This window comes from Photinus pyralis, unplaced genomic scaffold, assembly GCF_008802855.1.
Source record: "Photinus pyralis isolate 1611_PpyrPB1 unplaced genomic scaffold, Ppyr1.3 Ppyr1.4_LG8, whole genome shotgun sequence".
Taxonomy (NCBI): domain Eukaryota; kingdom Metazoa; phylum Arthropoda; class Insecta; order Coleoptera; family Lampyridae; genus Photinus; species Photinus pyralis.
This window is the reverse complement of record NW_022170819.1, coordinates 31,542,146-31,554,854: the sequence shown is the minus strand read 5'-3', so window position 1 is coordinate 31,554,854 and position 12,709 is coordinate 31,542,146. Positions and strand designations below refer to the sequence as shown.

The following is a 12,709-nucleotide window of genomic DNA, read 5'->3' as shown; positions in this document are numbered from 1 at the left end:
TGAAAACCTCAGGAAAACGTTTATTCAGAATATGAACAAATTAGCATAAAAAATGTTTTGATCCGATTACACTTGCTGACATATTTTGTTATGCGAGCAGTATCTCTAAAAACAAGATTTAAGCAGTTTTCTTGCGGATCAAGTGTTACAAGAGCCTCTTCGATGCGATCCTCAACAGCAATGTACATCGTTTTTCCACCAACCATAGGAACAGTATCCGGCAAACCAAGGTAGAGAACTAAATCCAATTCAGATTTGTTCGACCAGTCGTAGTCACTTAAAAGCTAAGGACAAGTGTTATAAAAATCAGGCTATAATGTACAGTGTGTCTCCGGACTGAACAAAAAAGAAAAAATTTTATAAAATGTATGATGCCCCAACATTACAAAGGAGTTGTATGTAGAACTGAACAGTGGGCAGAGGCTGTAAGATACTTGGCAGCTAAAAATAAATTTGTTTTGTACAGGAGAAAAATGTTATATAAAGAATGACACTAATTTTTTTTCCTCTTGTTCAGTCCATTTGGAGAATACTTACAGAATAGCATTGTGGTCCCCATCGTTGCAATTCGTATCGCACATGCTTAAAATCTAAATCTGTATAATTTTTTAATAGAACGAACATTTCATGTGAGAGAAACAAGTCAATAAACTGTCGAATATTGTCGGGCAAATTCTGTTTGCAAAGCACATCACATGATCGTCGGTTTGGAGGACCGGCATGATCCCATTCAAGATCTAAATCAGTCAAATGTACAGTGAGTCAACGTTTATTTTAAAACTTACCTGGCGAGTACAAATCTGCAACCACTTGCTGCCACTGATCTGTTTTTATAAAATCATGCAAAGAGAGTTCCGACTCCTCTTCCATCTGCTTTTGAATAGATTCGGCTGTCTCAGAGTCAAGATAGTCTGGATGTATCCATGATTCTAAATCTAAATCTACTAACTTTGGGTTTATAAATTCTTCGGTAAAGACTGTAGTATTTGAGATTGGCTGTGGTGGCTTCTCACATAATGGGTTTACTGTATGAAACCAACCATTGATGCTCATCCTACAGTCTTCTCTATTGACAATTTCTTCAACCTACAATTAGTCGGTGGTCATTATCTTAGCAACAATTGAAATGGTGCACCCAAACCTAGACCCAAACATCAGAGGGAATAAGGAGAAAGTTGAGTCCTAACGCAATACAATACAAGGCGTTTTTAATATAAATGTAATTGCATTTAATACTTTTAACTTGTTCTCCTTGATATCTATAAGTCTGAGCCTACACAACAAATTTAAATCCCTTACCAACCTGATGATACGAATTCGTAGACACAGGAAAAAATACAAATTGGTTATTGCGAGGATAAATACTTCGAACGACGTCGGAAGGTTCCCCCACAAAGTCCATTTCAAATAATTGTAAAGCTCCCCCACTTTCAGTCTTCCAACTTGCTGGTCCAGAAAAATACAAAACAAAGGCGATCGCTCGGCTACCCTGTAAATCGTCATGTACAAGTAGATAATCGGTATGGGTGTATAAGCTACACGTCGCCGATATGTTTACAAATTCCATGCCGGTCAGATTTTGTATCCAGTCCTTAACATCATTCTTTAAAAACTCATACATGCAAGAAACATAATATGAATGCACGTCTTTTAAATCTTTCGATTGGAAGAACTCGTATAAATCCAAACTTCGTTTGTTCCACTCTATTTCGTTAAATTCATCTTGAATTTTGAGTAGCACCGCTTCATCATCTAAAAAATTATGAACAACACAAACTTTGAAGGGCTCTTTAACTATCTCTACGTTATCATTTACAGCATATTCGCTATTTACATAATTTTGATGAAAAAAGTCAAGAAATGCTGTGGTAGTTAAATCATTTCGAATCGCTAGGGAAGGCTTCATTAATTTTGTCGGCGGTTCGGGGGTTACATACTGCTCCTTTGTTAATTTAGGGTAGTGATCTGAAAGAAATAATGAAGAATTATGGTCTACAGTAAATAAGCATACAGCCTCTAATTGTGGATTTCGTTAACAAATTTGAAATTATCACACAGTCATCTTCGGAATCAGGGTGCTCGCTGGAATTACCAGGAATATCCATGTTTAATTTTAAAAGTAAAATATTAAAATAGAAACTTTTGCGAAAAACTCTTGAAAACTTGAAAGGTGAGGTTATGTACTGTTAACGCGGGATAAATGAGCGCGTTCAGCACAGAGACATGGAGAGAGATGTCTCTGGTTCAGCACAGAAACTTTCAAGGACGCTCCAAAATATGAGATACAGAGCGCGCGCACATACCGGGCACTCAGTAAGGAGCGGATTTCTAATAATGGTTCAGTGGTTTCTGGGTGTAACTCCTTCGCGAAAATCACGAAGTGGGCGGCATCTATTATAATTTTTTGTAAGCGCTTTTAAAGTGAAAACAAAAATACTCCCATTTAATACCGTGTTTATTTGTGGAATACGTACTCAGTTTACTAAATAATTTATTCATGTATTTGTTTATAAACACCGTCGTTTTGTTGCATATATACATTTTGGGAGATGTGTTATTTCCCGTGCCTTATATATTTATCAAAATTTAAATAATTTGAATCTGTTTGGGTTTGTGCTATAACTTGACCCTGTTTGACTTTTTATTATTATTCACATTTAGTTGGGCTTCAAATTAGTTTTTAAAATGCAAAACGTTTATAAAAATAAGTGTATAAAATCTCGCAAAATTTGTTCAGTTCCAAAGTGTTCAACATATTGTGAAAGTGAGGTATCTCTACACAAATTTCCCGAGGATTTAACTTTTCGAAAGCAGTGGAAGATTAAATTGCGGATAGGAAAGCCCATAAGTAAATATATGTTTGTATGTAGTAAACATTTTCGACCAGAAGATTTTATACAGGTGAGTGGTTCATTGTAAACAATTTTGTGTTTCATTTGAACTTTACAGCATCTTCGACATCTGTAAGGCGACGTTTAAAAAGAATGTTTTACCATCACAGAATATACCAGTTAGACCACATGATACAGTGCGAAACCCTGTACAACGAAGTGATAGACCATGGTAAGACATTACACAATATTCCTAATGTGTATAGGTACTACAACGTACCCTGTAGATTACAGTCCGATAATACCAATGTAAATCTAGAAGAATTAGAAACAATGGATCAAACAAACATCGAAGCAGTGGAAGATAATGTCCTTTCTGCAAATAGCGCTCAAAAAGTATTGGAAATTCCATTTGATGTCCCGCAACCACATTGTTCTTTTACCGTTTCAAAAGGCATACAAACAGAGTGCTGTTATTATTATATTTCAATTTTGATACTTACTTATACTCCAATACGTGCGTTTAACAATTGTCTTGATAAAGACTGTTTCCTCTAAGGGTTGAACACAATCAAATAAGCAAATGGAACGAAAATGCAAAAGTAAACAATCACGCGAACGTATAGGAACCGTAGTAAAAGTTTTTGTTGTTCACTCCTATTTCAAATTTTTTGCATGTCTCAACGCCATCTATTGGTTGATGATTTTCGCGAATAGGCACTTTCATTCGGCTACTTCCCGATCATGATTTCAAGATCGTGATTCGTAGGATCACGTTTTACGAAAGAACGCGCGAATTTAAATCAAAGTATGGTTAAGTTTACGGCGTAGTACACATTTGCATTCGAATTACGTATTTTTTGTTTGAATTATGAAAATTATTTAAATATAGGTAGGTGGAAGTACTTGCAGGATTATGCTTCAGTTACAGATATAAAACTAACCTAACATTTCAGCAGAAATATCCTTGCATTAATAGATTAGGAGTTCGTGATCAATAAAGAAATCACAAAACTTTTATGTTCAGTTTGTTCACGATTTGACAACCCAAACGCGTTTGGATCATTGAAAGAAAACGCGTATTAGTATGATCTAAGTGTAACTCCTCTGGTAAGCCCGTAAGGGCCATCTAGGATAAAACAATCGTAATAGTTCACTCTATAAAGGCCCGTTTGTAACGATCACTTATTTAGTCAAATTTTTAGTCCTTTTTTTTCTTCAATAAAGATAAAGCTATCCTAAAAATGTCATAAATGATGAAACTGTATGTAACATTCCATAATATTTTTTTAGTACCTGTAAAATGTAAACATTTGTACATAACCTATGTTATATTAAATCTGGAGACTAAATATTTATCTTCTGTAAACTAAGATCTACTGTCAACGTATTATAGTGAGCTTTAAAAATGAATATAAATTTAATTTTAATTTTACAAATTCTCTATAATCTGTCAAAAGTTACTAAAAAATTGAGGGAAAATAGGACAGGTTCTAAACATTACAAAAATAGGACAACTTTCAGTTCCTAAAATAACTACCAAAAAATTGATCAAAGTTGATGTATGAAATGTTCAATTTTTTTGTTTCTAAAAAAATTATTTAAAAATTGTCTAAATAAGGGATAGTTACAAACGGGCTTAAGTATTATTTCTAATGTTTCAAGGCAGTGCAATTAAATACCTTTACACAATTGTACAGGGTTATTCTAAATGAATACCTCAATTTAATAAATCCGTATTTATAAAAGTAAATAAACAATTTAAATACCATATTGGAAAGAGGAAGTTTCAAAGTTTAATATATAAATTTAACCTCTACGCCAGTAGGTCGCATGGGAAATCAAGATCTGGCTCTAAGCTACTGGCCACCGAAATCTCCCGATCTCACCCCATGCGATTATTATATCTGCTCATGGGGTTACGTTAAGGAGGCTGTTTACGTCCTACCTCTACCTACACTGGTCGATCTGCGGAACCGTATGTACATTTTTGGTGCCATTCACTCATGTAAAAAGAAGTTACCCTTTCTCGTGTGTGGATCGAATTTAGCTACCGCCTAGACTTTTGCTGGGTTTGTTTCTTCTTGCAATTAAGAATTAGAAAAATCGAAAAATACGTTTTCAATGCGGTATTTAAATTGTTTATCTTGAACGTATATTTCAATAAATACCAATTTGGAGTATTCATTTTGAAGAATAACCCTGTATAATAGGCTTCTTTCATATTTGGCTGTAAAATGGAATGGAACCGTCAAAACTTGAGCGTTACGAGTGGAATAATTGTGATTGTCGCCTAGTGGAAGAAAATAGTTCTCGTTCTTATTTATATTTACAAACATACAAATTTGTGTACTGTACATACCCAGAAATGTTAGAATTCGGTTTTTGACGAAAGTACCTTTATGTGACGTTTTAGGCTTTATTCTTCTTTGTAGTATAAACATTCTATTTCTATTTTGTTTTATTTTTTTAACTAATTTTTATTTATTTTTATTTTACTTTATTTTATTTTTTTTATTTATATTATTTTACATTTTTATTTTTTGTCATTTATTTTATTTTATCGATTTGTTTACTCCCAAAAAGAATAATCCGAGCTTTATGCGGTCTACGACTACAGCCATCTATATTTGCAAGTCGTGCTGAGAATTACGGTAACACTGTAGGTAACTCTAAAGTCCCTAGATTACTAAAGTAACGCGATTCATTATCAATGCACTGGGTATTAGAATTGGGTACACACAAGGGTTTTATGTTAAGTGAAGAAGCGATGCAACTATATATTTCTTGTGATGTTAAAGGCTATTCAATCATACGCTCACAAAACTCGCCCTATCCAAGAGCGACTACAAAATACATACTTTCCAATATCGCGGTTCCCAAACTAAGCCAAAATGGCTGGTATTCGTGTTACTTTAGTAATCTAGGGACTTTAGGTAACTCTAAAGTCACTAGATATAGATATATATTGTTACTTTCGGTAACAGTCTTTATTCATTGGTAACAAGTAGTAGAGCAACACCGATCCTGGACCACTTTGACCTTGAGTTCTGCGCATGCGCCAACTCCAAATTTGATACTACTGCGCATGCACCAATTCCAAGGTCATTTGAACTACTGCGCGTGTGCTAAGCCATTGGGTTAGTCACCCCATGGGTTATTGCGCTCGGTGTTGGGGCCAGGTCCTGCATTGAAATTCCCATACGCGTGTTCAAGGTCATTTGGGGTCTCAAAAGTGAAGGCCATGTGTAGGCTTGAAACTCTGCTCAAAGTCACTAGAAGGTCACGAGAGGTTTGAAACTCTGCTAACAGTCACTAGAAAAGTAACTAGGTTTGAAACTCTGCGTCACTCGAGAGGGTTGAAACTCTGCTAGTGATATAGGGGTCGATTCTAAATCAAAAAGTCACTAGAAAAGTAACTAGGTTTGTAACTCTGCTGGCGAGGTTTGCGCCTGTGCTAACGTCAAAGTCAAGGGGGTCGAGGTTTGCGCTCGAGATAAAGTATCGGAGGTGGCCGATTCTAAATTACACTATATTCTAAATATGACTTTGAAGATGTGGTGGGGATTGACGCTTATATAAGCCTCTATATGTTCGTTACAAGGTGTACATGTATTAAAGATGTCGTGGATGGCATATGCTGAGGAATCATTGGCCAAAGCTGTCGATTTCGTAACGGCCGTGAGACGCCTTAAGCAGCATTTTTCTGCATTAGCATTTGATGCAGAGCACGAGGCGATATATGGACGCGGTGAATATAGCCCAGAGGAGTGCCAAGCTATTGCCGCAAAGTATGAGTTAGGAGAGGCAATATGTGACAGTTACTTAAGCTATAAAATATGTGACGAGTGTATTATCCGGAAACTAAGGGATGCAAAGTTGGAGCAGTTTAGTGAACAGTTGCAAGCGTGGAAGGATGAGTCTTCAGAATCCGGTGAAGAGTGTTAAATTCGATGAATCCAATAATAGAACATATGTAATGGTGACGTGGCATTTTGCTTACTGGGCAGCAAGGAAAGGCCCATGGGAAACTGTAGCAGTCGATAGAGTTCGATTCCGACGTAGAATCGAGCAATATCATGCAATAATTTCTCCAGTATTAGAAGCCGATCATCGTTCGGCAATGTATCGCTGTAGATTTCAAGGTCACGAGTTGGAAATATAAGGGTGAGCGGCAGCGATGGTTTCAATCAGTCCAATAGTGTTCTTGAAACAGTTAAAATGGATCTTAACGCACTCAACACCAGTACATTCTGTAAAGTATTCAAAAATGTCAAGGACTTGGAAGTGGGGGAGAAGTTTAGAATTGTGAATGCCGACACCATAAATACAAAATATGGTGATCGAATAGTATTGGAAACTGAAAATTTTAAATGTGTGCTGCCATTACGATTCTATGAATATTTCAAGGAAGGCGATCGCCTGAACGTCCTCAAAGAGTCCTTGAAGACTAGTGATGTATTCATCGAAAGCGCCGGAACAGCGGGGAAAACTACCAATTTAAAATTTATGTAAACAATAGATTAGTGTTGTTGTATTGTTGTTGTTGTCGTGGTAAATAAAACATAATATTATAGATAATTGTCTTTTCATTTCGAAATAAAATGAATGTCCCATGAAAAAATACTTCAGTTGTGGAGTGGTCGTCGTCGTCGTGTACTTCGCTCTCTCATGAATACACTAAAGAAACTATCATCCATGGCGACGAAAAATAGCTGTAATAGTAACTATTTCACGTGCTCGTGTTGGTGTTGTAATGATAATGGATATGGATCAACGCCACCATCATCTCCTCAAGTTGAAAATATGCATAGCAAAGCGATTGAGGAACGTTTAATAGATTGTACCTCTTACGCCCTCTTCGACAGCTTAGATAATTCCAAATACATTGAAATCGGCTACAGTACACACCTTAACCTTGAACCAATCCTTCGCATCGCATGCGGCAGTGTTATGCTCATGAAAAGGGAAGATTGGGTGACACTTTTAAAATGGCAAACATATCTCGAAATGAAGTTTTTCCGATCACAAGAGATCGAAAGATGGATAGATTGGTCGAATGTGAACGAAGAGAAAGATGTCGAACGAGATCAAAGTTCGGATACACTTAATAGTAATATCACCATCTACTATACGTGGGAGTCAGTGAAGGGGGCTACTGAAAAAATGTTGAAGAGTGTAAGAATACAATGTGGCAACAGCAGCTCTCAATATTGCACGATGGAAAAGAACGATATTGAAGAACTGTTTAATTTGAAAGATATAATCAACTATCGATTTGATTTACTGGAATCATACGCTCTGTCCTGTTTCTATCAAGATTTTATCGAACAGGTGATTAACTACCGTCACTTTCGTAAAATGGAGTTTGGTGACGAGGAGGAAGAGGACGATGACGACGCTAACATCTATCGGGATATTGAAGATGTGCTAAACTATAAGAATAATGTAAATTCTCACAATACAGAGTGTGCATGATGGAAATATTACACTATAGACCTACTTATTTAATGTACCACATATATCGACGTCCTCAATAAACGATTACTGCCTTTTAGCATTTTTTCATTTGCCCCCAGATTTCCTATAAATATGCAACCACACTGTAGCATGTCAACAATGTTGAATCGGAAGCGGAAGTGTACGGATGGAAGTGGCTTGGTTAATACTCTCATAAACAAACTTCCAATTGAGCTACATATTCCCGGCTATCAATATTGCGGACCTGGTACTAAATTAGACAAAAGGTTAAGGCGCGGAGATCCCGGCATTAATCCACTAGACGCTCAGTGTAAAGAGCACGACATTAGCTATAGGGATAACCAAGACTTGGAAAGTCGACATCAAGCAGATCGAGTTTTAGAGCGCAAAGCTTGGGAACGGTTGAAAGCTTCTAACGCAAAATTAGGGGAACGAGCAGCGGCTCTCACAGTGGGCACCATCATGAAGGTAAAACGAAAGTTGGGGATGGGAGTGAAAACGAAGAAGAAGAAGAGCAGTTTATTGAACTTGCGCAGGACAATTGCTAAGAAAATGAGGAAAAGCGGCAATACCGCGGATGTTATAAAGTCAGCTGTTACTGCAGCAAATATGGCCATAAAAAGTTTAGGTGGTAGGAAAAATGTAAGCGTACCTAGAGTTATTCCCATACCAAAACAGGGTGGGGTTTTACCATTTTTGATACCCCTATTCGCCGGTTTATCGGCAGTGGGAGCTTTAGCCGGTGGCGCGGCAGGCATTGCTAAAGCAGTTAATGCATCTCGTGACGCACGTAAAATGCAAGATGAAACTTCACGCCATAATCGCACGATGGAATCGATCGCTATAGGAAATAAAAGTGGCGATGCGCTGTACTTGAAACCTTACAAATCGGGGGGCAGTTTGGCGTTGCATTTAAAAAAAAAAAAAACTTCAAAAAATTGCCTAAGCGGCCGTTAACAGATTTAGATCTACGTAAGCACGCAAAAGGGTGTGTACCATACTTTAGGGATGTGTTTATGCGAGATAATATGCCTATATCGCCATGGAAAAATGAATCCGGGGTTATTAATTTAGACAGTCAAAGGGGGCGTGGTACTCATTGGGTCTCGTACAAAAAACGTGGTAGACGAGTTTGGTACTATGATAGTTTCGGTAATATTCCACCACCACGAGAAGTGATCGAGTATTTCCGCGACTGTAAAATCTATTATAATTACGGACAAGAGCAACAATTTGGTACAACGAATTGCGGCCATCTGTGCTTAAAATTTCTGTATAAATAACACGAGCACTGACTAAACGAGCAGTAGCTGTAATCATGTCGACGACGTTCAGCATAGAGGGCGTTGGAAATACGGCGAGTCATGATTTCTATCCCCCCATTGAACTTCCTTCGGGGAAAATGTACGTTATCGGGATGGTGGGGTTTTATGGCTGTAACAGCATAAGAAACATTCACGCGGGAAACGATAAGTTTTACTATAAAACTGAGTCAAATAGCGTATACTCCAAGGTGATAACAATTCCGCACGGTGCGTACGAGTTGGAAGAGATAGGTAAGCGAGTATATAAAAGCTCACATTCCTACAAGCCGCTTTAGTCTACGTGCAAATAACAATACGCTCAAGTGTGAACTTAGCTGCGAATTTGATATAGATTTCACCCCAAGAGATTGCATAGGACGCATGCTCGGTTTCGAATCGAAGATATTGGATGCGAATGTTCTACATACATCTGCTTTAGATATTCAAATCATTAAGCATACCAACATTCACATAGAGTGTAATCTCATTACGGGATCCTATCGAAACGGAAATCGCGCTAAGGTCCTTTACGAAATAGACGTTTCCGTTCCACCAGGTTATCGCTTAGATAAAATTCCCAGTAATACTCAATATTTGGAAGTAAATACCAGTAGAATTAGCAATATAACTATAAAGTTGACGAATCAAAAGGGCGAACCGATCGATTTCGGGGAAAGTGAACCGTTTACAGTACGATTGGAGTTAAAAGAATATGGGGTTACGTATTAATCAAGGTCCATTGCCAACCTTCCTCAACACTATAAATAAACAAGATAACCGGAAATCGAGTTATTCTCAATCGAGACAGGGACCGGGCACATTAATGCCAGTAGAAAAATTTTTCTTGGAATCCATTGGCCTGAAAGTGCAAAATGGCGGCGGCAGCAGACTCGTTAAACGTCTTTCAAAGCGTACACTTTGACGAAACGATTGTTAAATCCGATATTCATACCCATCTTCCATACGGAGGATCTTCAGATTACGGACTTTCCAGTGAAATACGAATATTAATTCAAAATCAAGAGCTGATAAGCGCCACCTACGACAGTTTTTTGTACTTGGAAGGAAAAATTGAATGGCGTCAACCGGAAGGAGAGGGCGCCATCGCAAAAACATGCAACCTAACAAACAATTTCGCGCCATTCCTTTTCGAAGAAATCCGCTATGAGTTGGGAGGTCAGAAAGTGGATGTATGCAGGAATCCTGGTATTACATCCTCACTGAAGGGATACGTATCGTATACGTCTACTGAAAGCAAAGGTCTCAAACATTTGGGGTGGTCACCCACCGATGAATCCCTTCAAGTAGATTTCAATAAGAGCAACAAGGAGAAGCATTTCGCTGTTTGCATTCCGCTAAAACACATATTCGGATGCATGGAGGACTATCGACAGGTTATCGTAAACATGCGACAAGAATTGGTATTAATTCGTGCTAGAAGCGATGCCAATTGCTACATCGGTACCGCCGACGATGCAACAATAACATTAACAAAAATTCAATGGAAAGTTCCTCACGTGACCGTTAGCGATAGCGCCAAAATTAGCCTATACGAACGCATCAATAAGGATGCTATAATCACAATGCCATTTCGTCAATGGGAACTGTACGAATTGCCCGCTTTAAAACAGGCACAGTTGGATATATGGCCAATCAAAACTTCAACTCAACTAGAGAAACCACGATGGATAATTGTGGCATTTCAACGAAGCGGTAAAAAGTTTTCACACGAAGCAAGAGCGGCCAATTTCGATAACATCAATATTCGAAATTTAAAACTGCATCTCAACTCGGAAAGTTATCCGTACGAAGCGATGCATTTAGATTTTAATGCCAACAAGTACATCATTGCATATCAAAACTATTTAAACTTTCGGCGCGATTATTACTCGAAAGATGAGCATCAAGACGCCCTCTTTGACTATTTGTATTTTAAAAGTTGCCCCATCTTCGTGCTGGACTGTTCAAAGCAAAACGAATCTCTGAAGCATTCGACGGTAGATGTTAAGTTGGAAATGGAGTCGATGGAGGCCTTCGAGGCGGGAACGGTTGCCTATTGTCTGATCCTGCACGATGCACTAATTCAATACAATCCTCTGACCGGGGAAGTGAAGAAACTATGATTTGTATTTATTTAAAATGTATAAATAAAATGTAATGATAAAAAATGTTCGTAGTCTTATTTCAACCGCGACCCCAAAATGAAGGTAGTGGTGCAGAAGCAAAAGCTGCTCGTTCAAAATCTCGACACGACGCCAAATGTGGACCGCAAAAAAACCCATGGCGTATTACTTCCAAACAGCGTAAGATGCGTCATTTGTGGACCGTCCAATTGTGGTAAAACGAATACGATGCTCAGTCTGCTAACTGAACCTAATGGTCTCCGATTCAAACACGTGTACGTCTATTCGAAATCGCTGAATCAGGACAAATATAGGGTTTTGGGGGAAATTTTGCAACCAATGAAGAATATAGGCTTCTTCACATTCAACAAGAACGCGGACATTATGGAGCCCAGTGCTGCCAAACCTAATTCGGTTTTTATCTTTGACGATATCGCTTGTGAAAAACAGGATAATATTAGAGCGTACTTTTCAATGGGCAGGCATAACGCCATCGATTGTTTCTACTTGGGTCAGACGTATTCTAAAATTCCTAAACAATTGATTAGAGATAATGCCAACTGAATTGTCCTATTCGAACAGGACGACTTGAATTTGCGACATATTTATGAAGATCATGTCGCACCCATAATAACCATGCAGCTGTTTCGAGAGATGTGTTCGGAAAGCTGGCGAACCCCGTATGGGTTTATGGTGATAAATAAGGATGCGGATGTGCAAAACGGTCGTTTCAGGAAAGGCTTCGATCACTATATAATACCATGAAAACATGTTTATTGTTCAGTTCAACTGTAACAGCTTTAACAGCTTTACCAGCTTTTAACAGCTTTAATACCTCTAACAGCTTAACAGCTGAACGGCTTTAACTAACAGCTGAACAGCTTTAACCGCTGAACAGCTTAACAGCTTTATTGGGGGGAACAGACCCTGTTCCAGTTGATCTGTTCATTTGATATCGGTTTACCTGTTC

The 12,709-nt window shown here is 38.0% G+C and overlaps 2 protein-coding genes and 1 long non-coding RNA gene across 3 annotated transcripts; 2 read left to right on the top strand and 1 right to left on the bottom strand.

The window, feature by feature from the left end:
• Nucleotides 1-2,291, bottom strand: LOC116179286 (prolyl 3-hydroxylase sudestada1-like). Its single transcript, XM_031499040.1, has 5 exons — nt 2,012-2,291; nt 1,304-1,965; nt 786-1,086; nt 538-737; nt 1-284 (listed from the first exon to the last, which is right to left on the bottom strand). The coding sequence occupies exons 1-5, from the start codon at nt 2,103-2,105 to the stop codon at nt 21-23; spliced, it is 1,521 nt and encodes a 506-aa protein (XP_031354900.1). The 5' UTR covers nt 2,106-2,291; the 3' UTR covers nt 1-20.
• A 371-nt stretch (nt 2,292-2,662) lies between these two features.
• On the top strand, nt 2,663-4,322 carry LOC116179612. Its single transcript, XR_004147007.1, has 3 exons — nt 2,663-2,901; nt 2,950-3,063; nt 3,119-4,322. It is a non-coding gene; the product is annotated as an uncharacterized LOC116179612 (long non-coding RNA).
• Nucleotides 4,323-10,488: 6,166 nt separating this feature from the next.
• LOC116179539 lies at nt 10,489-11,739 on the top strand. The gene has a single exon (XM_031499334.1). The coding sequence runs from the start codon at nt 10,489-10,491 to the stop codon at nt 11,737-11,739; it is 1,251 nt and encodes a 416-aa protein (XP_031355194.1).
• The last annotated feature ends 970 nt before the right edge of the window (nt 11,740-12,709 follow it).

Excerpts from the sequence above, each read along its gene's own strand:
- LOC116179286 (XM_031499040.1), bottom strand. The coding sequence starts at position 2,105 with ATGGATATTCCTGGTAATTCCAGCGAGCACCCTGATTCCGAAGATGAC. Across the intron at positions 1,087-1,303 it reads CTACGAATTCGTATCATCAG|GTTGAAGAAATTGTCAATAG; the intron begins GTTGGTAAGGGA and ends GACTAATTGTAG. Across the intron at positions 285-537 it reads GGGGACCACAATGCTATTCT|CTTTTAAGTGACTACGACTG; the intron begins GTAAGTATTCTC and ends ACTTGTCCTTAG.
- LOC116179539 (XM_031499334.1), top strand. The coding sequence starts at position 10,489 with ATGGCGGCGGCAGCAGACTCGTTAAACGTCTTTCAAAGCGTACACTTT.